A 27,461-nucleotide genomic window follows, 5' to 3' on the forward strand; every position below is an offset into this window, starting at 1 on the left:
TTGTCTTCTATAGGCGCCTATCCCCCCCCCACACACACACACCCCACCACCCCGGATTTTTCACATTTGCTATCCGGTCACGCTAGGGCGAGAGGAGCAGCCAGCCCCGAGCGGGGCACCTGCACTCAGCCCCGGTGTCAGCCCGGACCCACCGCAGGGCGGCGCACGGTACCGCGCTGGGGGCGGGGGCTGGGCCAGCAGGTGCTGGCTGCACAGAGCGGCACGAGCCGCCAGCCTGGCCTTGAACGTCAGCGTGCGCGGGGGAGCCCAGTGCGGTTCCCAGGCTCGGTTGCTGCGGCAGCATCCCTGGGAGCCGGGCCCTCAAACCCCTCCTCCCTCCCTCTCTCCCTGCTTCCTGCCGTGCAAAGATGGCAACCGAGGGGCTGCACGAGAACGAGACCCTGGCGTCCCTGAAGAGCGAGGCGGAGAGCCTGAAGGGCCGGCTGGAGGAGGAGCGGGCCAAGCTGCACGATGTGGAGCGTGAGTCTGGGGAGGGCTCGGGCTCGGACTGCGGCGGCCACGGGCTGGAGGGAGGGGGGCAGCGCGGGGCGCGGTCGGGCCGAGCGGCGCCCCCCCCGTGCGCGTCGCTAGCCCGGCGCAGGTGCTGGCTCCCGGGTTCCAGCCGGCCCGGCACGCGCTGAGCTGGTCCCTTGCCCCGCGTGCGGACTCTGGGCAAGCGGCGTGAGCGGCCCTTGCACCCCGTTACCCTGCTGAGTGCGCGGGGCCTGAGCCATTCCCCGGGCGCCTCCTGTGCCGGGGGAGGGGAAGCGGCTGCTGCGGCTGCCTAGTGGGTGCTGTGATTCCCTAGCATCCCTGGGGCTGATGCTCACGTTGGTGGCGGCCTCAGCCGGAGTGAAATCCCGGGGGATGCACTGAGGCGGCATTTCATCCCTGCGGCGTGGCGCCAAAGGGGACCATTGCCCCCTTCAAAAACCCAGACCTGCCCTAGCGCTGACATAAAGCAATTCAGTTGGCAAGTCATCTAGGTTAATCCCGTGTGTATTGTCAAGCTCCCTAGTGACTGCAATACAGGTACAAAGAAATGATCATGCATAATTTTACACCACCCTCCCCTCTTGCTCTGGTTAATACAAAATAAATTAAACTTGTTAACCTGAAATCCCTGAGATACAAGACGATATTATTATTATGAATAATAGTAATTTATTATTTACTTCCCATCCCTCCTCCTTCTCCTCCTCCTCCTCCTCCTCCTTTTTTTTAACAAATATTATAGGTATAAATTGCTACATTTTTCTTGTACTGTAGGGTTGATTTTACTAGTAACTTTTATAGGCATATTACAACTTTGTTCCTCCTGTCTTTGTTTTTGAAGTCTGTGTTGAAAGGGGTTACAAAGCTATATCTAGTGATTTATGTGATCACTGTTTGTTACTGCAGGGGAATGGCAGGAGTGAGTATATGTAAATTTCAGATTGTTTAAAAAAAATACACCTTCTTTTCTGTAGTAAATGAGGCATTTTCTTGCCTAAATTTGATTATCATAGGTTTTGTGACTGTCCTTTTAATAGGAATCATTGAATGGAGATGGCGTCCTTACAGAAACATTACCATAACTCAATACGGTCTTGCAGTATAATTTCTACAGTATTCGCAATGAGGCCTCAATTCAGCAAAACACTTAAGTACATGCTTAAAACCATCTCTATTCAACAAAGCATATGCTTAACTTTAACTGTGCATACTCTAACTGTAGGTCTCATGATGTTTGCGGAATATTCTCCACATGTTTTTGTTCACTTCATAGATCTGTAAATAAATGTTTTCCTGAATTTTGTTTTATTGAGACTGTGTATTTGCCCAGGGTTTGATTTCCATGACAAAATCTGTGACTTTTAACATTTTTTCCATTTAAAAGTAATTTTTTTCACCCTAGTGTGCTCACTGCTGAGCAAAACTCCTCCATTATTTTTATAGTTTTATTTCAGTGTTGAAGCTTCTGGTCTCTCTGTGCTTTTAAACTATTTCCAACAGCTATTTCTATTGGGGAAATAAATTAAATAACTTCCTTTTTTGAAATCTAAAATTATGACTGTCACTTTTTGCCGTGACAAAATCATGATTTTTCCCATTTCTCCCCAAGACAAACTGCCTGCCTTAATAGCTTTTCTCTTCTTTGTTCAATTAGATTTTGAACTGTAGCTCTGTGGAAAAAATGTGAACAGATATCTGAAGTCCTACCCTTATATTTGACTTGCAGTCTGGAAAACTCTCAGGGTTTATTACACCATTTAATGGTTCAGATTGAAAATATAAACAATTATTTTGTCTATTTGATTCATAGATTTTTAAGGCCAGCAGGGACTGTTATAATAATCTAATCTGACATACCCGCTTTCCTCCCCCTTCCCGTGCATAACAGGCCAAAGAACTTCACCCAGTAATTTCTGCATCAAGCCCCATAATTTCTATTTAACTATAGCATACCTTATAGAAAGATATCCAGTCTTATTTGGAATATTATGGGCCCAATCCTTCACCTTTACTCACACAGGCTACCTCTTGGGAATAGTCCTGGTCAGTGCAGTGGAGCTACTCACTTGAGTAAGGGTTGCAAGGTCAGGTCCATAGTTTGCAATAGTGTTTTTACAAATATAAATATTTCAGAATTGTTATATGCCTATGAAGGCTGTAGGAATCAGTGTTCTAAGAGAGTTATTTATACTAAAACAGCCAGTTCTGCAGAATGTATGTTGCATTAACAGAAAGGAAACATGTAGGCTATTGGCAGTAAAAAGATTTGTTTTATTTGATAAGTTCTGGACACAAGAATTTCAGCCTAGTCTTCCACTTGCCATAACAATCTCCAGCATTTGTATTTTGATTATGTTATTTTAGGATCTCAGTAGATCATTTGATTGGCCTCACTTGATGAGAGGTGTGTGGGGAATGTAGTTTTTCAATGAGTTTAGTTGATACGTTTTGGAAAGGCTAGTTTGCTTCTAGCCCCTCATGAAGATCGTTCTGTAATGGACGAATTGTCAGGAATAATGGGCAGCAATTTAGTTCACTTGCTATGTGAGGTTTAGTCTCTTATAGGGCAGTGTTTGTAGCTAAGAGCATTATTTCAGTTTCTGGCACAGTCGGCGAGGCTGATGTGTTTTGAAAGATGATTATTGAACAGCCAATCCATTAGAAATCAATTTCAGACTTAGAGAGGCAGAAATTGCTCCACTGATTGTGAGCCAAAGAGCCATCTTTGTAGGGTACGGTTGCCTATCCTTTCGCTGTGACAGCCCTTCCTAGTTTGAATGCTTTCTCATCACTGCTTAAACACAGGACAAAGATTTTAGCTGCAAGTTTTGTGATGTAGGGATCTGTTTACATTCATATAATTGCAATTTAGGGTCTGAGCTACCCACAACTTTCGTCGATGGCGATTACAGTTACCCAGAGCAATCGCTCATCACCACAGGGATTGAACTCAGAGCTTCAGATCCAAATCACTTGAACTAAAAGAGGAAAGTCCAGATACAAAAGTCCACTGAAGTCAATGGGAGTCTTTCCACTGATTCCAGTGTGTTTGGATCAGGCACTGTCTCTTCTAGCTGATAACAGTGGCTGATATGGGCAACCCACTAGCGACTAACACATACTGAAGCACTGGATCACTTCAGCAGGTCTCTGGATCAGGCCCTTTTTGGTCTCCGGGGCCCGGACACAAGGCTGTTTTACAGCACACCACGTCCTAGACTGGAGAAGTAGCCCCATTCCTCCATACTCCTCCTTGTGAGGTGTTTTAAAGCTGGTAGAGCCACTAGATTGGGGTGGGCAAACTACAGGTTGCATCCAGTCTGCCAGCCATTTTAATCCATCCCTTAAGCTCTCGCTGGGGGAGCGGGGTCTGGGGCTTGCCCCACTCCAGCCTGGGAACAGGGTCAGGGGCCACTCCACGTGGCTCCTGGAAGCAGCGGCATGTCCCCCCTACGGCTCCTATGCATGGGGCAGCCGGGGGTTCTGCTCCACGTGCTGCCCCTGCCCCAAATGCGGCCCTGCAGCTCCCATTGTCTGGGAACCATGGACAATGGGAGCTGCACGGGTGGTGCCTGTGAACAGGGCAGCGTGCAGCAGAGCTGCTTGGCTGTGACTCAGCACAGCAGCCAGAGGGGGGACATGCTGCTGCTTCCAGGAGCCGCTTGAGGTAAGCGCCACCCAGAGCCTGCACCCCTGAGCCTCCCTCCCACCCCGCCATGCTCCAACCCCCTGTCCCAGCCCTGATCCTTCTCCCGCCCTCCGAACCCCTCAATCCCAGCCTGGAGCACCCTCCGGCACCCCAAAGCCCTCATCCCCAGCCCCCCCAGAGCTCACACCCCCAGTTGAAGCCCTTACCTGCCCTGCATCCCACCCTCCCTTTCCCAGTCTGGAGCCCCCTCCTGGACCCTGAACTCCTCATTTCTGGCCCCACCCTGGAGCCTGCACCCCCAGCAGGAGCCCTCACCCCCTCCCGCAACCCAGCCCCAATTTCATGAGCATTCATGGCCTACCATACAATTTCCATACCCAGATGTGGCCCTCGGGCCAAAAAGTTTACCCACCCCTGCAGACAGATACAATGTCTCCTCCTGTTACTCTGGTTACGTGGGGCCAGCACCGAGTCCTGTTGCTCCTGTGTGAAAGGAGACAGCATGCCTCTGCTGAGCCCTTCATAGAATGAACATCACTGGGTCAGAAACAAATTAGCGTTCTCAGCTGATGCCTCCCCTGCCCCCCTCCGACAGCCTCAGCGTGAGGCTTCAGGGGTGCAAGATGGCTTTGAACTGTGCCAGTTGCAGGGGGGTGGATTTCACACTGAGGTGCCTTTGCAAGTTCATTTTTACGGCCATGTTCTGTTGGAAATCTAAGATTATTTGTAGAAACTGCAGATGGAAACTCTGCTGAGAAATAACTTAAAACATTGTGAGAACTCCTGCTGGAGCATTTTACTTAGGATTCTTCACAATGAATAGAAACTGTTTCACAGGGTCATATGTTTTAGAAATAAACACTTGCTATTATCCAGACACCAGTCAAGTGAAGTGCAAAGGCTTTGTCACACTGATGCAGGTTAATGTCGTAAGATATGATGCTATCACAAGAACTGCTCAGCCACTCAGCTCACGTTGGGGCGCATAACACCTGCAGTTGGCACAAAGACTTCCCATGGCTGCCAGTGGGAATTCTGAGTGCAGATCAAACCTCTTAACTGACTGAAGGCCAGTACCTATAGCACCTTGAGGTCAGAGTTGCCATGTTAAAATGTCCTCACATTGCTGGGACTGGAATTATTTAAAAAAAAACAAAAACTTTTTATAACATTAAAAGCACTTTCTGAGGATTTTAGAACCACAACAATAATTTGAGACAAAACACTGCACTAAAAAGTGAGAGCTCCAAAATCTGATGACATTGTATGTCATTTTTCAAACTTTTTTAAAATTCTGAACAAACGTAAAATGTCCTAAATAATGTAGATGAATTTTTGTAAAATAAACACACACATACAACCCTCTCCTGCCAAACAAACAACACCTGGTATGGTAGATGGTTTGATTAGATGGCATTCTCTAAGGTCTCGTCTATCTCTAATAGCTATGCTTCAGTGAAGAACACTCTAGATGTGATGGTTAGATGTGCTTCAAGTGAACTTAGAGTCTGATCTCACACTCACTCACCTGACTAACTACTCACCTGAATAGACTCATTGTGCTACCTGGAATTACTCGTGGGTAAAGTGACTCATGGGCATTAAATGTTTGCAGGCCCAGGGCTTTAATATGGAGCAAACATTTGATGATTCTCTTTATGGTTAATTCTCCACAGTTCATCAGGTGGCGGAACGTGTGGAAGCCCTAGGTCAGTTTGTGATGAAGACCAGGAGAACTCTGAAAGGCCATGGTAATAAAGTCCTCTGCATGGACTGGTGCAAAGATAAAAGACGAATTGTGAGCTCTTCCCAGGTGAGGAAATGTGTAGGCACTATTCAAGGTCAGTGATATCCAGGCATAGTTCTGATAGCTACACTAGGTAACATTAATTGGAAATGAAATCTACGTTTAGTTTAAATGCTTTCATGACGTCTAAAGCATTCTTTTAGCAAAATATTTGTTCAGAGAACACAAACCAGACTACTGAATAAAGAATATAATTCTGGTAAGCATCACCATACCTACTGGAGGTGAGACCCTAAAGACCTCTCATCCATTTTTCATACAGAATTTCAGAGTACTTTAGCACATTACCTATACAGTATTACAGCAAGCTGGTTTGGGATCAGATGCACCTTATTCTCTCTGGACACTCAGTATGCAGCACTTCACCCCATCATTTGAATTAACGTATGAAGAGAAAGAATTGGGACGGAGAGATCTGAAAACATTCTGATTCTACTAGAAAGGTCTGTGTGATCTGTGAACATAAAATCCTTTCTGTGGTCTGGAAGATGGATGTGGCCTTAAAAATAAACTTCCTCACTTAGCCAGCTAGAACTATTACAAATATTTGGACATTTTGATAAACAGGCATTAAGTCTGTTTGAGATCAGTCTTATGTCACAAAGTTGTACAGGGGAATGGGGGAGGTATTGAGATAAAAGCCTTTCACTTGTAGGTCACTGGTTCACATTCAGAAGGGTAATGGATGGAACTTTTTACATCTGATGGCTGTTCATTGGCCTCTATGAAATGAGTTGCTGGTCTCAATCTACCACTTACAGGATAGAATAGGCTATCTGCATCACAAACCACCATGAGAGTTACTGCTGTCTGGCACCATTCTTGGATGTCTCAGCCAGGAGACCAAAGATTGAACATTTAGTAAGCTATTTTTTGAAGTGGTAAAGTATCAGTGTATAAGTATGAAAGCAAAAGAGAGAGGCTTTATTCCACTTTAAAATATGTATCCTGAAAAAACCCACATCCAGTGATTCTGTGAACCAGTCTGGGGTTTCAGATTAGCACTGCAGACACACTGAGGTTTGTTTTCTGTTTGATGGCACTTAGATTGTTTCATTTTCCATTTTTTTTAAACTTCTATTTTAAGAAATTAATTAGCCCAGGGGCAATAACAATAGCTGGTTGAAAACAAACAAACAATTCACTCTTCCCAGACTGGAATGTTAATGGATATTATCCCAGCCAAAGGTAATTGGCATCAACACACATACCAGGTGATTATGTAGCACACTATTGATTGCATGTTCATTCTTGTTAATAGGTTATTTAGGTGGGCAACTAAAGGTTAAGTAAGAGGAGTAGTAGAAAAAAGGGGAGCAGAGGAAGGGTGGAATGGGAAAAGAGGATAAACAGAGTGATGTGAAGAGGAGATGTAACTGAGAGGATAATTATGAGCTAGGATAAGTTCATTTGTAGGAGAAAAGGAGAATAAAAATTCATCCAGGTGGTTGTTTCTTGAGAAGATGGTGATCTCCATGATAAGTGGTGAGGACAGCTCCTTCCATTCCCTTAAAGCAGGGATGGGCAAACTTTTTGGCCCGAGGGCCACATCGGGGTTGCGAAACTGTATGGAGGGCCAGGTAGGGAAGGCTATGCCTCCCGAAACAGCCTGGCCCCTGCCCCCTATCCGCCCCCTCCCACTTCCCGCCCCCTGACTGCCCCCCTCAGAACATCCAACCCATCCAACCCCCCCGCTCCTTCCCCCCGACCACTCCCCGGGACCCCACCCCCTCATCCAACCCCCCTGTCCCCTGACTGCCCCGCCCATAACTGCCCCCCCGGGACCCCGCTCCCTATGCAACCCCCCATGCTCCCTGTCCCCTGACTGCTCCAACCCCTATCCACACCCCCGCCCCTAACTGCCCCCCTGGGACTCCACCCCCTATCCAACCGCCCTCTGTCCCCTGACTGCCCCCCCCCTAAACCTCCTGCCCCTTATCCAGCCCCGCTCCCTGCCCCCTTACCATGCAGCTCAGAGCGGCGGGAGTGGCCGGTCAGAGCGCTGGTGAAACGGCACACTGAGGCTGCGGGGGAGGGGGACAGCAGGGGAGAGGCTGGGGGCGAGACTCCCTGACTGGGAGCTCAAGGGCTGGGCAGGACGGTCCCACAGGCCGTAGTTTGCCCACCTCTGTCTTAAAGGCTATATCTACCCTGCGAGCTAGTGTCTGATTCCCCAACTCACATACTCCTGCTAGCGCTCATCGAGCTAGCGTGAGTCTGAGTAGCATTGTAGCCATGGAAGCATGGGTTGGGGCAGCGGAGGCCCGGCTGAGCTGTGTCAAGTACCCACCAGTTTCAGGCAGCTGTGTACTGGGAACGGGTAAGCCATGCCGCTGCTGCCGTTGCCTGTGCGACTGCGTTTACACTACTCTTTAGCCTCACGCTAGCACTCATTGAGCTAGTGCAAGGAGGTGGGTAACCCCTAGTTCATAGTGTAGACATCGCCAAAGAGGGAGGGTCTTGCTCTCACTGTGGGCTAAGGAAAGGTTTGTTAAAGAGGGTCGCAAGTGCTAAGACTGATTTTTCAGAGGCACGCTGGAACAAAGGGTATCAATCTCCATACAGGCCTTTTAGATTCCATTTGGCCAGTGTGAGGGGGATGGTGCAGTGTCATTTTGCATTTACAGAAATAACTAGCCTAATTAAGCAGAGTCTCTGATTCACAGCGCACTTCACTCTCACTAATAGCAGTGTTGTAAAGGTGGTGACATATTGCCTGGGGAAATGGCATGTGGGACAGAAGTTAACAGCTGTGCTCTGGCCAGATCTCTGAAATACAGGAGTGAAAGTACACTTTGAAGCCCCTAATTTCTCTCTCCATTGTGTGTTGAATTTAGGATGGGAAGGTGATAGTGTGGGATTCCTTCACTACCAACAAGGTAAGTGGACTTCTGCAGTTTCTGTATATAAAGCCAAATATGGCTGCACTGCGTGGATGTGCTAGACATGGAAGTGGAAGCCCTTCCCTCTCTTTCTTCAGTGCACCAGAGCTTTTGGCACCACTGCCTGAGCACTAAGTGCTTGGCAGTGTAAGCTTCCCGCACTCTGCTCTCCAGCTGGAGTGTGAGCATGTCACTACTCTGGGCACTGGCTGCTGCAGAGCAGGGCTGGCGAAGTGCAGGCTACACCTATGGAATATCCGTAGTGAGTGCCATGAGTAAGCACGTGCCCTGGCATAGTTTGACCCCTTGTGTTTTCTCCTGGCTTCTTTAGCCATAATGTCCCCAGATGTTTCTGCATGAGTGATGTTGCTCCCTCCCAGTGTGGCTCAGGTCTGCATAGCCTTAGCAGAGGCTATAGCTAATAAAGAGTGTCATTGGCATTATAAAAACAGGCCGCTGTAACTTACCTTTGAACAAATGCTGCAATGACCATCCAAAATGCAGAGAGTTCTAAAGTGGCCCTTGCAGGTGCCCAGCGTCTTACACAATTGTCCTGGAATAATTCAGAACCAGTCACAAATTTGATTAGCTTTGTGTTGGGAAATAAGGCGAGAGGTACCGAGAAATGCATGACTTGGCAAATGTGGCTTGATTCTCGTCCCCATACATCCTCTTGCTTTCGCAATGAAAGTTGATCTTGAATTACAGCTTGATTCTGCACTGTTCAGGTTTAGGAGCAAAAATCTGTTAAACATGGGCATGATCTCTCATCTGTTGTATATTTTCATTAAATACAGTGAGGAGTCATGACGGTATTTGAGCGATTTCGGCCTCTGTGTGGTTATTTTAACACCAATTAGTGACATGATAATGCACTCAGAAGTTGATTCTTGAGTTGTAAGGAGAATATTATGTTTCAGGAACATGCAGTGACTATGCCATGTACCTGGGTGATGGCATGTGCGTATGCCCCATCTGGATGTGCCATTGCTTGTGGGTAAGTAAAAGCTCTTGCAACTTCTTAAACTAGAGGTGACTTTGTGTCCAAAGTAAATGTAACTTATGGAGCTGGGGGAAAATTTTAAAATGTTGGCTCTTCCCTTCCCCTCCCCCCATTTCTTCAAGAATGCTTTAGAAAACAATTTGGAATCCTAGGAAAAAGACCTGATATTTAGTAGTTCTAGCAGAAAAAAGCCACTATCTAACTTAATCAGATGAGTATTATTTAAAAAAAAATCTGTATATCTGGCCTTCTTTACCCATCACTGGAATTGACTGACAGCTTAACAAATACTGACAATGATATCATTTGGATGCTATAAGCATTTAGGAAAATGTTGCACCCAATGGGCCTGGTTCTATCCCACACTGGTTCACACGAGTGTAACTCCACTGACTTCAGGGGAATTACTTCTGCTTTGTACCAGCATGAGAGGAGAAATGGACCCAAAGTAGGGTCCAAAAACCCTTGGAATGAGTGGGAGTCTTTCAGTGGATATTGGATTTGATCTATATTGGATCAGGTGCATTTTGCATGTTTTGATAACCTCATGACTTTGTTCATATGGAGCAGAAATCTCTCCTTGCTTCAAACGTCTGAAAATATCTTGGGACCTCATATTGCCGTTGGCCTATATAAGTAACATTCAAGTTTGAAGCACAGACAGCTAAAGATATCTGTTCCATTGGAATAAAGTCACATAATAATCAAAACATGCAATATGGGCTTGATCCAATATCCAAAAAGGGAGTTTCACAGTATATGCAGATCAAGGGCATGTAGGGTCTTAAGACTGTATTAAGTTATGTGCAAATTTAGTACACAAAGAAATTGAACTGCTGCTTTTTTCATCTCATCATTAGATCATGAAACATCAAATGTTAAATACTTAATTCCAGATAATTCTTTTTCAGCAACACAGTCAATATTTCCACTGCCTATTTTCAAGTTATTTTGAAAGTATGATCTTTAAGCCATCATTTGCTATATTTCTTTTGCCATAGAAGATGTGTCAAATTCAGTAAGTTGGATAAATGGTACATCAAAAATGTAATTCAATAGAAAAATGGCAATTTGACTTTATTCAAAAGATTAACTACAAGGTTACTACTGTGTCACTTGTCAATAAATGTTGGATGGACTGTGGTTCAGTAAAACGCAGTTTATTAATAAAATGCATGTAATAAATACTAGGAACTAGGTCCTCAGTCCCACTTCCAGCTGTTCAAGCAGTACAAAATAGCCATACATTTTCCATAAAGAAGCAGCTGGGGATTCCCTTAGCATATGGGAATCCCATGTGGTGTAATAGAATGGAAATCTATATTTATAAGGATTTGATGTTGCAGAATTTTTAGTATATTTCACCCTTACATTTGTTTCTCATCCCCTTTTTCTTGTTATTAATGTTTTCTGTCTTTTTTAATTCTTAACTCTAGTGGCCTGGACAATAAGTGTTCTGTGTATCCACTGACATTTGATAAAAATGAAAATATGGCTGCAAAGAAGAAATCTGTTGCAATGCACACAAACTACCTCTCTGCCTGCAGCTTCACTAACTCAGACATGCAGGTAAATACATTCAGGTACAGCATATAATATAAAACCATGAGCTGGATTTATACTGCTGCTGCAGGGAGATGCAAAGTATTCTTTCTTGCACCAGAGACGGTCATTGTGCCCAGTGGGGTATTCACATTCTGTGCAAGGCAATGGTTCCTGCTAAGAAGGACAGCATCCACCTCTGCTGAAAGCTCCATAAAAGCTCTTGCTCACAGAGGCTGTAAGTAAGGATCTTTCAATTCAGATTTTGTATATTTATAGATTTTATTTATAAATTTATATATATATATATATATATATATATATCTGGTGAGCTGAAACATAGAGAGACCAAGTAACTTGCCAAAGATCTCACAGGTATCCTATGGCAGAGTGGGGAATAAAACGCATGTCTTCTGAGTGCCAATCTGGTGCCTTAGTCACAAAATCATCCTTCCTATTTAATAAAATAAACCCCAGCTCCTGCAAGATCATGAGTATATGTGGGCATGAAATAATCCAAGATAATCGTCTGTCCCATTCTGGTTTTAGAATTTAATTGATGTTATGCTTATCATATACTGTTGTAGCAAAATAAATGGGAAGAGGGGTTATTTTCATTGTTATGCAGGCTATGAAGTCTGAATAGAAAAGATATGATTGTTTCCTTAGCTCCAGATATTTACAGCTCTTCCTAAGGAAATATCAGCTAGGTTTGCTTCTATTTCAGGACATGAGCTACCCAAGAGTGAGCTGTTATTTGCCATTATGTGGTTTCAGTAATGATTCTGAGATGCTGATTCAAGTCTATTGCCATGGAAACAGCGGAAAGTCAAGGATCTACCCAGAGTGCTCTTGTGTACTTAATTGTGGCCTTACAATGCAGGAGTCCAGTATAATTAGGGCAGAGTAAACATGAAATCTAAATTAGGTGGAATGTTGTTTCTGAAATACAAAAATAGTGTTTTGCTTTCCTGCATATACCTGTGTGAACCATGGCTTTTTATTTTTGTAAGTTTTTTAGTATACTCTTCATAATCAAGGAGTGAAAACAGCTGAGTTTTTCTTTTACGTTCATGTAGAGTACAATAGATATTCTAGATAGATATTATACTGAATAAATTACTATTTATTATTTGTGTAACACCAACCACGCACGTAGGTGCTTTAGACAGAGAGCTCTGAAGGAGCCCTGACCCGAAGAGCTTAGTCTAGCTACACAAAGATATTGAGTTGGGGATCAATAGGTGTTTGTTTTGAGTGATATTTTGTAGTGCCGTTTAAAATATAGCAGTGAAAAGAAGAGAGAAATCAGAAAATCCAGCTCAAGCTGGCCATGCAGCTCTCCTTTGGGATGCTGGTTGTTGGGAAATAGTCTCCATTTATGGTCTAATGACACTGGGATAAAATTTTAAAACAATTAGGCTATGGTGTAAAATGTGCATAAACAGTGCCAAGTTTTTCTCAGCACTACACTTTGGTTAAACATGAGTCATTTGGATGCACTGTGCAGCTCCTTCCCTCCTGGGACACATCTACAATGGACTTACTCTCAGCCATGGAATAACCCCAAATATGAGTGAAAGGCCTCATCCTGCCAGGAGCTGAATGCCTTATGTTAATAACAAGGAAAGCTGCTCATCAGTTTGTTGGCGACACATAGCATCTTCGCAGGCGCTCTCCTGCAGCTGTGTGAAAACCATGTTGCCCCACTCCAAGCCAGCTGCACATACATTAGTAATATCAGTACTTGGGGATTCTCCAAGTATTTTACATGCAGAGGACAGACAGATGGTAGAAGAGTTGGGAATTGAGCTCAAGAACTCCTGAGTCACCGTCTCTTCCTCAAACCCCTAGACATGCTCACACCTCTTAATGACTATGAAGCATTTCTAGTCCATTCCAGAGAGAGCAAAATTTTGGAGTCTTCTGTGAGCCCCAAAATATCCTCGCATTTCAGCCTTGGTTTCTGTATCGTCTGTATCGTCTTCGCTAACACATGTTTATTACTCCAAGGGCAGGAATGAATGTATTTTACGCAAAAGCCTGGTAAAATGCTGCATATTACCACGAGGTGGCAGATGAAGACACTTGATCCAGTGTTTCCAAACTTGCTGAAAGTCTAGAAGACTAAAACATGAGCAAAGTAGATCTTTCACTCAATGTTTTTGTATAAAAATAGTTTCAACTTGAGTTCATAACATTTCCAATCTAACCATGCTTATTATAAAATATAATGAAGAGCTTTGTGTTGAAAATGGATCACACCCTTAAAACTTCTGTCTGTCCCTCCCCCTGCACATCCTTCTATGCTGCTCATTTGGGTATCAAAATGGGAAATGCTGATAATCTAGCAGCTGACAATCTCAACATCTCAGCCTGAAACTGTAAATATTCCTCATAATACAAAAATGTATCACCCTAGATGCAAAAATTAGAGGTAATTTAGGATTCTGTTCCACACCCTCAATCCCAAAACTTTAGCCAATTTCCGCATGCAATGAAGACACAGGACTCAAAACAGACTGTCCTGCAATTTTTACAAACCTCTTTGTGCCCCTATATCTATGGAATGGTAACCAAATCTGAGCTTTTGCCAAAAATAGTTTGTTTTTAATCCAGGTGTAGCCTGGTAAATGACCCTATACTTGCATGATTATTTTTTTTCTTTGCAGTGTGATTCATTTTGGCTTCCAATCACAGCTGGGTTCTCTAGCAATTGTTTCACTAAGGGAGAGCCCACCTCAGTAATTAACTTGTGATTCTTGTGATTCCTTGTTCTGAATACAGGACTGAACCATCAGATAACATTTCAGCATACTACATTTGTGATTGTATAAGAGCTGCTGATGGCCACAGGGAAGTTTTGTACAATTGAGGGTCTTCATCAGGATGAGAGTAGCTGTTGGCAATGTTCAGTCATTACATGTCCAAATCCAGTCACACAATGATTTAGGACATATGATGGACTTGCCAAACAATTGTTGGTCTAAGGTCATGCACGCAAAAGATGCCACATTCAAATTATCTGTAATTTACACGTATTCTGTTGGCTCCAGACTGGCTGTTTCAGGCAATAGAATAAGAGGGAGCTTTAAAAGTTTATTTAAATCCACCAACTCTTCAGTTAATCCTTTTTGGATTCCAGTTTCATTAACGTGGACAGGGCAGACATACCGATCTGGAGCTAAGAACTTCCTGGCAGAAATGGAACTATGAGCAGATCACAAGCTTGTGATGCACTAGTTGGTGTCCCCTCAAACAACTGAGAACAGAATTAAGTTAATATTTGCTGTGTCTGTCACAATATTTTGTTCCCCCCTCCCCATGCCCCCGCACTCTGCCACCTTCCGTTTGAGAAAACCATGCTGAGATCCACATTGGTTTACTGACTCTGATCTACTGCACATTAAGTTCAGTAGCATCTCAGAGTTACAAACACCTTGGGAATGAAGGTTGTTCATAACTCTGAACAAAATGTTATGGCTGTTCTTTCAAAAGTTTACAACTCAACATTGATTTAATACAGCTTTGAAACTTTACTGTGCAGGAAAAAAAATGTAGCCATCTTAATTTACCTTGTCAAATCTTTTTTTTTTTTTAAACTTTCCCTTTATTTTTTTAGTAGTTTATGTTTAACACAGCACTATACTGTATTTTACCTTTTTTTTTTTTTGTCTCTGCTGCTGTGGTGTGTGGTTGACTGATCAGTTTGTAATTCTGGTGTTTGTAACTCTGAGGTTCTACGGTAAAATCCAATTAACTGTGCGTGTGAAGCACAACGGTTTCTGAGTGAACCTGAGGCTTTTACGTGATGTTGTACTGTTGCCCTTTCCTTACCACCGTAGATCCTGACCGCTAGTGGAGATGGAACGTGTGCCCTCTGGGATGTTGAGAGTGGGCAGCTTCTGCAGAGTTTTCATGGGCATGGGGCTGATGTCTTGTGCCTGGATCTGGCTCCTTCTGAAACAGGAAATACGTTTGTGTCTGGGGTAAGTGGGATTTTTATTTTAGGATATAAAACCAAGGAACGAAGGATACGTAGGAAAATGGGAGGTTTGTGACGTTGTTTAAAGAGGGGGGTGGGATATATGGGGAGAGACCATACAGAGCAAGTAGTCCTGTCAATGCAAGCATACTTCTCAAGCTGGAGCAAATTAACACTCTTCCTGCAAGGTCAAACCCAAACCCCGTCAGATTGAATGTAGCTCTGCAGCTAAAGTACTTACTTAGCAAATTCCACCCTACGTTAAAATAATCCAGCACATGATCAAAAGCTTCCCTTGGGAAGGGGAAAGACGAAGAATTAAAGCAGTAAAAGTTCATAGAGCAGAAGGTGGTGTAGGCCTTCCATAGATAGAATTCTGTTACGCCGCACATGGCTTTTCACACTTGCCTCCTTTTCTTCACCCTACTCGTTCCCTACTTGGATTCCTGATCATCAGGGGTACCAGAGCTCTGCTAAATGCACCTGGGTGGGGGAATAAATGATGCATATGCCACCTTTTTGATAACCCCCTCCCCAGAAACCTGGAGGTAGCTGGGGGGCTGGTTTAGCATCAACACAAGTTAGATCATCCATACGTATTGTAGAGATGTGGGGCCAGATCATCACCCATCACTAACAGCACATTCAGCTACTTTAAATAGACCATCAAGGATTTATATCACCTGCTCTCTCATCCCCTCAGCCTAGAGGAATATCAGAGAGGGGACGACAGAAATAGGACGGAAGCACACAGTACTTCACCCGATCCTTGGCTGGTTGCTAGGGGACTGCTCCGTCCAGCTGCACAACTGAGTTATGGTGGAGGCTGTTTTGACATCTCATGTCAGGCGGTATATCAGGGAGATATAAAGGTGTCGTAGGGATTGTCTTCACCCACTTCTTTAACTATGGAGTTGTCTTCACTGCAAAGTTAACTTGAATGTTGCTCCTAACTCAACTCCCGTTCTCACTCACAAACCCTTAACTCTGGTGTGATGGTGCTTTCAACAGAAGTTGGCTGGTTCAGGGGGTACAGGCTACAGGTCAAACTAGCACAGTTCATCAGCTGCTAATACGATTAGTCTGTAGTGTAGATGCAGGCTGGCTCCATTTGAGTGCTGCTCGTCTTCCAGTGCCCAGAAAGGACAGACAGGTTCTCTCGCAATTCTCTGAGAAAGAATGCCTAGAGCCATTTAGCTCACTACAGTGCAGAAAACTACAGTATATGACTCCAGAAATCTTCATGCCACACATGAGAGAGTGCAGCCCCAGTGTGGACACAGCAGCTCAAATGTTGTTTCACAGTGTGGCTGCTCTCATCTGAGCTAGTCTAACTCCAGTGGAGTAATTCAAGTGCCGGTAAATCAAGTCAACTCTGCAGTGAAGACATACCCTGTGTTAGTTTGACACTGGTATAGTTAAAGTGGTTCAGCCCCCTAATGTGGGTGCAGTTATTTTGGTGTAAAGGTTCATACACCAGGATAGCTTTTCCCATAAATGTAAGGGATTAAGCTATGCCCATATAATCATATTTACATGGGGGCAACTGCATGCACAGGAAGGGTTGACCAGTTTTAACTATTGAGCTAAAAATCAGTCCCAGAACTGAAATAGTTACATCTGTTCAAAAATAGTATGTAGACCAGGCCTTAGAGTAACCTCTGCCTTTTCCTGCTGAAGTGTGCCCTCAGGATTGAACCCTTGGTTTCAGTACTCAACACCTGTTTAGTTCCATTAAAAATGAATAACCTGCTCCATGCAGGGATTTTACCCCTTTAAAGGACCGATCTCCACTCAGAGGAATCAGTACAAGAACTGTGTATGTGAAGGGCCAGGTTGCGCATTGTTCTTGCATCCCAAACTCCTATAGATGTCAATGAGAGTGGCGGGCATGCAAGGAACGCAGGGCTGGGCCCTGAATGTGAGTGGGTTTTGAAATTCAAAATGTTCCCTTTCCAATGTAGTTCCTTTTCCGGGCTGAGGATTAATTATCTGGTGCTTTGGTACCAGAAGGAAAGTTCTTCCATTTAAATAATGGCATCATAAGTGAAGAATTGTGATTTAATTTCACAAGGGATTTAAAAGAGAGAGGAATGGCTCACGAGGAGACTGTTTAGTTAAACCAGCAATTATGTCGTCTTAAAAATAAATATTGCATATACTGCAGTCTACTGAGGAGGCATGCACTAACTAAGCAGTAACACATAGCAGGATTGGCCTATAATATGTTCACCACATGCCTCTGGTGACTATGGAGACCTGAACAGAAAGGCAGGCAGAGGGCCTCGCGTGCTAAGTCTAGTTATTACCCTCTCTTTCTCATGTTACTGTTTTCATAGTTCTTTAAATATGGTTCCCCCCCCCCCAAAAAAAATCTGTTTTTTTTTTCTTGTCACTGATTTGCAGATGTTTGTTTCTATTCTTATTTGTATTATCGTAGTGCCTAGAAACCCCACCTGAGATCAAGGCCTGATTATGTTAGGTTTGCACACACACGTAGTAAGAAATGGTCCCTGCTCTGACAAGCTTAGGCTATGTCTATACTACAAGCTAGGGGTGTGCTTTCCAGCTGGCATACGCATACTTATGCTAGTTCAAGTATAAAGAGTAGGGCAGCCGCAGTAGCCTGGGTAGTGGTGGCAGAGCTTAGCCATGCTGAGTATGTGAGTGGGTTTGTTCACTGCATGGCTAAACTGGCCCCCCTGCCTGTGCTATCTTGGCTACATCGCTATTGATACTCGCACTAGCTGTTATCAAGCTAGTGCGAGTATGTGTACGTGAGCTGGGAATCACACCACTAACTTGTAGTGTAGCTGTAGCCTAAGCAGGCAAGACCAACAAAAGCTGGGGAGGAAACAGAGGCAGAGAGAGGTGAAGTGACTTGTCCAAGGTCACACAATAGGTCAGTGGCGAAGACAAGACTCCCAAAAGAAGAACCAGTGTCTTCTCCGTGAGACCATTGTGGGCCTGACCCTATGAGGTGTTGAGCACCTCTTAGGAGTCATTGGGTGATCTCAGTGGGAGTTGTGAGTATAGTCAACCCATCCCAAGTCATGCTCTGCACCTTGCAACAGCAGGCCCAGTTGGAAAATTCTTTACCCTCTTTTTCTTGCAGGTGTGTTGAATACCAAACCAGCTATTAAGCAAATGGCCTCAGAGCCATGGATGGAGCTATCCCTGGCTGAGATTATTGCAACTGTTTCATTTTCTAGCTAAGGTTATTTGAAGAATGCACCATAAAATTTTAGCTATTAAATAGTAATTTTTTATATCAAACCCGTTAAGTGATGAACGAGTCAGTGAAGCAGTTTAGTGGCATGGTGGGTATTGCAGAATACAGCTACAGAAACAGCATTAGGACAGCAGCATAGGGCACCAGAAAGTGATTTTTAGCGTTTGATGAGAAGGTGGCTCTCAGCATGAGCAGCCCTGGGCTATGACTACTCGAGAATTGATTTCCAGCCTGCTGCTGCTGCGCTGCATCTCCACCACTGGCAGCAACTGTAGGAGTGCTGGCAAGAAACGGCCAGTGGAGATTCAAGCATCCTGCTGTGTAATCCTCTAATTTTGGCTGCCTCCATTTTGGGGCCTCTGCTGTATAAACCTCTAGGGCTTGATTGTTTTGAGATATTGACCTTTTGCAGCTCCCATTGACTTCAGCTGGAGGTATGAGGTGCTCAGCAGCTCAGAAAATCAGGCCTTAGTGCAGAGGTGGGCAAACTTTGGGTTGAGGCACGGGGAGGGGCTCAGGGGTGCAGGTCCCAGGCAGCGCTTACCTCAAGCAGCTCCCGGAAGCAGTGGCACGTCACTTCTCTGGCTCCTACGCAAGGTGTAGCCTGGTGGCTCTGTGCGCTGCCCCGTCCACAGGCACTGCTCCTGCACCTCCCATTGACTGCAGTTCCCAGCCAATAAGAGCTGCAGGGGCGGCACTTGGGGCAGGGCAGCATGCAGAGCGCTGGCCCCTGGCTGCCCCTACGCGTAGCAGCCAGAGGGGAGGGCCATGCCGCTGCTTCCGGGAGCCGTGTAGCGCAGCCCCGGACCCTGGTCCTCAGCTGGAGCGCTGGAAGGGGCCATGCTGCTGCTTACGGTAGCCACGTGGAGCGGCCCCCGAACCTGCTCCCCAGCTGGAGTGCCATTTCCCCGCTTTCGCCTGGGTGCTCGACGTCCCCCACATGCCGCACCCCTGGCCCTGCCCCCACTCCACCCCTTCCATGTGATTCCTTCCCCAAAGTCCCCTCCCTGTCCCTATTCCAACCCCTTCCCCGCCTCCTCCCCTGAACGCACCACCTTCCTGCTCTTCTCCCTCCCTCCCAGCACGCTGCCAAACAGCTGTTTGGCAGCGGTTGGGGGAAGCACTGGGGGGTAGGCGGAGGAGCAGGGACGTGGCGCACCCAGGAGGGAGGAGGAGGTGAAGCAGGGGGGAGGGAAGCTTGGCTGTTAATGGAGGCAGAGCACCCACTTATTTTTCCCCATGGGTGCTTCAGCCCCAGAGCACCCACGGATTCGGCAACTATGAACGGGGCATAGGCCCCAGACCCCACTCCCCAGCGGGAGCTCAAGGGCTGGATTAAAATTGCTGGTAGGCCGGATCCGGCCCATGGGCTGCAGTTTGCCCACCCCTGCCCTAGTGGTTTCTAAAACTGGGTGCCAAAACTTAGAAGCCACTTCTGAAAATCTGGACCCAAGTGGTTTGCCAAAGGCCACGCAACGAGTTGGCATTAGAGCCAAGATTAGAACTCAGAAGGATCCTGACTTTCAGCACTCTGTTCAGTCTATGAGTGCTGTCCATATAAGAAACAGCAAACCCACTTTCTTACCTGCTGTAGCGCAGTGTAATTAGACAGCCTTGTGCTTCTTCTGATTATTAAACTACTGTTCACAACAAGAGAATATTTCCTGGGGAAGAAAGGAAGGAAATAAATGGGACAAAGGATGAAAAAGATAGAGAAGACAGTGGCTGAGTAGTTTAACTGAACTATTGTTTTGCCGCCTGTAATGCTCTAACAGCTCCTTTTACGTACTGCAAAGGGAGTATTCTACCTATCTATCTAATCATAAGGTATTTCTTTCAGAAAGTTTCAGAAACAACTGCAAGGTTCTTCTGTACAGTCTCACTGCACGTATTTCTGCCAGACCCCTAGGGGTAAAGTTTCAGGGGTCTGTGGCCCAGTTTCTGTGCTGCAACATTTACATGCATAACTGAATTGCAGGTGCAAATCTGAGTGCTGGTGCCTCCTTCTAATCAATTGCAGGTGCAAAATGGGCAGTAAGTGGTGCAAGTACTCAGATTTGTTCCTGCAAATCTTTGTGTGCTCATAAAAAGGGGGACCAAGTTGCAGGCTTTCTGAAAATATACCCTAAGTATCTGGAGCAGCTTTGCTAAAGTGTATCCTTTTAGGAGATGTGAGGTGCAGAGCTTAATTGGAATTGAAAGGGGGTGTTTAAGTCTTATGTGGGGTTATTTCACCTGTGTGAATTGGTCTGTGTATAACTGGGGTAATTATTTCTCTTTTTAGGGGTGTGACAAGAAAGCTATGGTTTGGGACATGAGGTCTGGACAGTGTATCCAGTCATTCGAAACTCACGAATCAGATATCAATAGCGTCAGGTCAGTGCATTTCTGGCCGAACACTTTTTCAACAGTGTAATATTAAGCTACATGTTGATTTTATTTCTGAAAGCCTACTTCATTTGACTAACACATCATTGTATTTTTTTTTTTCCCCCACACAGATACTACCCAAGTGGGGATGCTTTTGCCTCTGGCTCTGATGATGCCACAGTAAGTTCATTCAAGAACTTCATTTAGAAAAGATTTGTTAAGTCTCATATCATAAATCCCTACAAAGAATGGACCAAATTCACAGCTGACATGAAGTGATTTTATTAGACCCAAGTTATTAATATGTGGATATAGGGAAATGCTTGCAGAATTCCTAGCTGGCCTTTGGAAGGTTTTGGTTGGGAGGATTTCTGGGTGAGATCTTCCAGCTTCGTGCATGCTATCAGATGAGCAGCGTCACTATGGGAGGCATACAACGAGTTTCAAAAAGATTTTTAGGCAAATACTCAAACTCTCTCCATTAATCTGCCTGTAAAATTTGCAGTCACATCTGTTTACACAAGCAGACTAAATTTGCATGTGCTGCTGTATGCTCCCCCGAGTTTTCTAGGTACATAAATAGAGTCCAGCTGAAAATTTTCCCTTAAAGCCTTCGACTGATTCGCTGCCATTTTAAATTGTGCTCCATTCTTGGGAACTGCTAGGAGGGCTAAACTCCTTCCCCTCTGTGGTTGCTCTACGATCTGTCCCAAATCCTCTGGTAAGGCCAGATGATAGAGCAGAAGTCACAAGTGGTTGTGCAAAGGTAGCTTTAAGCTGCTGCTCTGTATGGGCCAGTCTGTCAGCACGGTGTCAGTTTAATGTACTCTGGGCTGCAACAATCCTGAAGTCACAAAAACACAAGCAAAGTTTAGCTCTGCGCCAATCTTCTTCTGGAATATAGACTATCCAACTTCCAAGTGTTTATGTGGAGACTAATTGATGCTGTATCAATATGTGTGTTTGCACTTCACTCAAATTTATGTTCTCACTTCAGAGAGAAATTCTTATAGGAACTAACATCAGCTTCACCCTCTAAAATGTGGTGAACATATGACAGCCCCATCATGAGGCATCAGCAAAGACAGGATATGGGTTTTTAAGCACCAACGCACAGTTCTTTATCCCTTGACGTAAAGGAGTAACTCCAGCAGCTAGTTGCATTAGTAGGCCTTTATTCTGTATTTAGTGGTGGATTCTATGACTCTTGAAGTCTTCAGGGTAATACTGGATGCTTTTGTGAAAGGTATGTTTTAGCCACACTCAAGTTAACGGCTCAATACAGGAGAAACTGAATGAAATTCTATGGTCTCCATTATGCAGAAGGCCAGACGAGATGATTTAATGGTTCCGTCTGACCTTCAAATCTATGAATAAGACCCTAGGAAAGGACATGGCACATTAAGTCAGTATGTTACATGCAATATACTGTTATCCCATAAAAATCCAGTTCTGCAACATGATCCTCATACGCAGACCCCACTGAAGTCAATGGGTCTCCATGTGGCTACAAAAGAATCAGAATCTGGACTGAAATTTGTCAGACTTCAAAAGGGGACCTTCAGAAGGAATTTGGAGATATTTTCTGTTTGCTCAAGCATTGCCTTTAAGCTTGGGTGGGACGCAAAGTCCTACTGAAGTGCTCAGACAATGTAACAAATTTTGGGCCTAATCCAAAGCTGATTTAACTCAATGGAAACATTTCTATTTACTTCAATGGGTTGGGGTCAGACATTTTGTGCATTTTCTGGACAAAGTGCATGCTGTTTTTAGAAGCCAAAAGCCTCTGTTATAAATTAATACATCTAGCTTAGAGTACAGTCTATGTTAGCAAATAGGGGTATCATACTGTAAGCATCTGCATTGTGCAGGCAATGAAATGGAGAAATTCTCCATCATTAAAATTCATATGAGAACACTCATTTTTCAAAAGTACCACAAACTATGGCAACTGTGCTATTAGTTTTTAAAAAAAAATCTAATCAACTGTGGGGGAATTTCTCCAAACTAATAGAAGAATGGAAAATTCCATCTTCATGCTTTGAGGGATGGAGTTGGGTCAGTTCCTCTGACTACTGGGTTTGTTTGTTTTTAAATTAGAAATAGCAAATTGCTGCTTTAGATTGAGAATGTTGAGAGCAGCACTGTAAGACTTCTGTCACCCAGAAAGAATGCCTGGGGATGCTGTGGAACTGAGTGTCCTGACTGATTGATGGGCTGTCATAAATGTATGTTTATATAGGCGTTTTCTCACTTGGAGTGAACTGACCCATTTGTCAGAATTTTCTGACAGAATTATTCATTAGCTCATAGTGCCAGGAAACGCTGACTTCAAATACCTTGCAGTTTATAAAGGTCTGTGAATAATATAGTCTCTGCTTTATGCACAGACTTGAATATCAGCCACATTTCATTAGTAAGACTTAATATTAACAAACCCAGCTAGCCAGTGTTTGCTTAGACTTAACTTATTGAGGCAGGTTAGTTGAAATACAGTTTCAAAAGCACATATGATTTCAGGGCTGAGTAAGTGCTGTTCTCCAGGCTGCTGAAATTCTTGGTCTGAATATAGAAGTTTCCATATTAAACTTATTATTATTCCATATTAAAGTTAAAACATATCAGCAAATAAATGGACATGTGAAGCCAAAGTCTGTAAGGCTGATTGGAAATTTTTCAGCAAAAGGTGTGGGGTTTTTTGTTTGGAAAATGCTGATTCTTCTACATCAAAACCAAAATGTTGTGTGGAAATGTATTGATTGTGGTTCAACTTTCATTGGGAAGCTTTCTCAGGTCTAGGATGGAATTTTCTGGAATTTCCCTCTGTGGTTTCTTGTGAAAAATTGTGAAAGCTGTTTTTCGTCCTGATGCAGAATGAAAACACATTCTGAAAGCTTCCGTTTTTGCATGAAATAGAATTATTGTTTTCTGGCCAGCCCTAAAAGGCTGTACCTACTCTCCAATTGTAAACCCATCATGAAGCAGGAGGGCAGATAGACTGTGGAAGAGCTGTATGTGGATACTCTGAATCCAGGAACCCACAGTTCCTCTCTGAGTCAGCATGGAGAGATGATTTGAGGAATGGCCAAGCGGATCGCTCAGTTTAGGCCAGTCAGCCTTAGGTCATTTAGATCACAATTAGGATCCACATGTCTAAACAGCCTGTGCAGTGGTCCCAGATACTCTGATAGCCCATGGGCAGAAGAGCAGAAGCTGCACAGCCATTCCACATCATGCCCACAGGGTTGGAATTCCTGTCCCCTTCCTCATGCTTTGCGCAGGGTGAGGGAGTAGCAATTGGGTCTAATCCTTAGTGATGAACGTATGTTGTTTTTGCTTTAATTCTAGTGTCGTTTATATGACCTTCGTGCAGATCGAGAAGTAGCAATTTATTCCAAAGAGAGCATCATTTTCGGAGCTTCTAGCGTGGATTTCTCTCTCAGTGGTGAGATTTGAATTTTGAGGGATATGTAGGTTTTTGCTGCGGGGAGGCATTTAGACAGGGATGCAGCTGAGGTTGTAATGTAATACTTTTTTCAGCTTAAATTGAGAACATTTGTTATTAGAAATGAGCTAAATTAAATATGGAAAGAAATTTTTCATCCATTAAAATATCTTCTTTCTTTGTAAAAGATTTTTTTATTAAGTAATGTAATTGGTTATTTTTAAATTTTATCAACAAATAATATGCGGCTATGAGGTAAAATCCTGGCCCTACTGAAGTCAGTGGGAGTTTTGCCATTAATTTCAGTGGGGCCAGGATTTCACCCATCACTTTTAAATCCACCTCAAATGCAACTAGAAATAGAATATTGGTCACTTTTTCTATGTAGGGTATACTATAAATAGTTCATAAAAGGTTAATAAATGATTAATACATGTTATAAGCATGTTACAGACCTGAGTAGTATATGATATAGGTGGTTATAAGCACATAAGTAGAAGTTGCTGTAGGTGGTTATATAAGTCACAGTTGTGCTCAAGATATTGAACTGTTGGACTCTATAACAAGCTATAATAATTGATTAACCATTTATTAAAACATCTATTAATCACTTGGTAACCCTTTATAAACAATTTTATAAACATATCCAGAATATGATCAGAATATTTTTGTCTGATATTAATTGTTAAAGTGCTCTATTTGCCTTCAGTCTATATCCCTCTTTTGAATGAATCTTTCATCTGTAACAGTTGAAAGATATTGCATGTTTTTAATAAGTGCAATCATGGAATTTTTAATACTCTTTTAAATAAGAGGGCTCAAATACCATTACTTTTCAGTTGCAGAAGCCAGTAATAGCTGACCAGCAGAGGCTGTCAATCAATATCCATGCAGAGCCACGATATTGACATGTTAAGTGTCATGTAGTTACAAAGTAAAATACATTTTCTGTAGCAAAGTGGGCACCCAAAATCTGAGGCTGGACTTGCATGATTTTGCTTTGGAATGCACAAAGAGTAATGTAGTCCAATTTAGAAGGAACATATACACCTTTGCATTGAAGCAACATCCTATAGTGCCCATGAAAGTAGAGTGAGGATGGCATATTTTGGCATATCGTATTTAAGGCATAGGATTGAGTATCAGGAGATCTGACTTCTATTCCTGACTCTGCCTCAAACTTCTTACAAACAGCTTTTCTTCAGCCAGAAAACCCTCCTTCCTCTCCTTTCATTAACTGTTATTACTTAGAAGTTTAACCATTTAAGCCATTAATCTGCATAAATGTGATTCTGTTTGCAGGTCGCCTACTATTTGGTGGTTACAATGATTACACCATAAATGTATGGGATGTTCTGAAAGGGTCTCGTGTATCCATTCTGTTTGGTCATGAAAACAGAGTTAGCACCTTACGCGTTTCACCTGATGGAACTGCTTTCTGCTCAGGATCATGGGATCACACTCTACGAGTAAGGGATTTTTCTTTCCAAAAATACAGGGATTTCCATTGGTAAATTCATTATGGAAAATGTCCAGGGGATGAAATATGAAACCAGTTGTTTCAAAGAAATTAAAGCCCCGTAATATCATGGCTACTGCTGCAAACAGTAGATAAGGCCTAAATATTTCCCCAGGTCAAGAACATATTCATCATTAAAAGAAAGTGTTAGCAGAACATTATCACTAAACAATTAAACACTGGGAAATTATGAAATTATCAGTTAAAGTAACTGCTCCATCCTCAACTCTTTACCATTAACATAATTTACAAGTTCCAAGAAAAGAATTTGGCTCTCTTGCAAATTAACCAGGCTTTTGTTGAAAACCTATGTGTTTGTATGGAATATAAACTAAAATTCCCTAAAGAATTGTTTGAATTTTATCTTTACAGATCTGGGCATAAGACGCAATGCTGTTTTCAAATACAAATGAAGATTGAAACCTTGGGCTATCAAAAAAAAAAAAAAAGAAATTTCAATCTGCAAATGTGAAATGTCCTTTAGAAAGATGTAGCATTTCTGTTGTAGTTTCCATGACTTATTGATTGGTTGCAAATCAAAATAAAACAAAAACAAGCTAGGACAACTTGTTAGCCAGGAATTAATTCAGTATATTAGCTACACTATCAAATGTTGTTACTGAAAACACAAATAAACACAACTAGATAGCAAAGGTAATCTGTTTTTAACACATCGCAAACATCAACTTGTAGTAAAATAAAATGTTTTTCATTCTGTTTTCGAGACTACCTTCTTTTATTAGAGATAGTTTAGATCATTCTAAAACCAGACTTTTCCCTGAAATCATCTGTATCATAGAATTTTGTAGTCCAGTGCATTATGTATTTATTATTTGCAAGAATTGATTTTTTAAAGTAAATTTGCAAAAACCAGACACCTGATTTTATCTGGGAATCGTCTATGACTTTTGAAACATTCCATAGTACTACATTGAATTTTGATGTGAAAAGTTAAGAAGCAAATTCGCTTTCTGATACTTCACTTTATGATGGAGTTACAGATGATTCCACAATGGTGGTAATTAGGGAGCAAAGAATCTAATGTTGAAAATACTACCTGTCACAAAAAGTATATTTTCTTGTTTAAAAAAAATAATTTCAATCCCTGTTTTTTCTTATATCCTTTTAGATGAAATTAACTATTTCATCTCTGTGACCTGAATTTAAAGAATTCAATTAAACTCATAAAGATAAGCTACAAAGACGAGTAGTATAATTCATGGTTTATATAGTCCTAAGGTAACATTTTAACCAATAGTTTCGTAGAAATTATTAATTGTATCACTTGGTGAGTGAATTTTCTTTGAATTAAAGAGATACTACTTCTAAGCACTAAAATGATACTGATAATAAAATCTTTACAAGTCAGCCATACTCATTCTCTGGTCCTGGCTCTCATTTATACTAAGGCTACTTTATACCATTCTAGGTGTGGAAAGCAGCCTTAACATGCTATCAGTGTAATATATTTCAATGTTAAGGCCCCTTTACAGTGTCAGAGCAGCATAAAGTGTCCTTAGTGTAAATGAGAA

At 43.2% G+C, this 27,461-nt stretch overlaps 1 protein-coding gene across 1 annotated transcript; it reads left to right on the forward strand.

The window, feature by feature from the left end:
* The first annotated feature begins 195 nt into the window (after positions 1–195).
* On the forward strand, positions 196–26,382 carry GNB5 (G protein subunit beta 5). The gene is made up of 11 exons (XM_084640744.1): positions 196–480; positions 5,821–5,957; positions 8,789–8,830; positions 9,754–9,830; positions 11,273–11,405; positions 15,224–15,367; positions 20,880–20,971; positions 21,097–21,145; positions 24,314–24,410; positions 25,713–25,879; positions 26,302–26,382. Exons 1-11 carry the CDS (start codon positions 369–371, stop codon positions 26,311–26,313), a joined length of 1,062 nt encoding a protein of 353 aa, XP_084496870.1. The 5' UTR covers positions 196–368; the 3' UTR covers positions 26,314–26,382.
* Positions 26,383–27,461: the final 1,079 nt, after the last annotated feature.

The sequence above is a fragment of the Lepidochelys olivacea genome (assembly GCF_965140295.1).
Source record: "Lepidochelys olivacea isolate rLepOli2 genome assembly, chromosome: 10".
NCBI classification, from domain to species: domain Eukaryota; kingdom Metazoa; phylum Chordata; order Testudines; family Cheloniidae; genus Lepidochelys; species Lepidochelys olivacea.

What these genes read in the sequence shown, in the direction of transcription:
- GNB5 (XM_084640744.1), top strand. Translation starts at nt 369, where the DNA reads ATGGCAACCGAGGGGCTGCACGAGAACGAGACCCTGGCGTCCCTGAAG. An exon ending in CAAGCTGCACGATGTGGAGC is followed by an intron (nt 481 to 5,820) that starts GTGAGTCTGGGG and finishes AATTCTCCACAG; the next exon opens with TTCATCAGGTGGCGGAACGT. An exon ending in CGTGGATTTCTCTCTCAGTG is followed by an intron (nt 24,411 to 25,712) that starts GTGAGATTTGAA and finishes TTCTGTTTGCAG; the next exon opens with GTCGCCTACTATTTGGTGGT.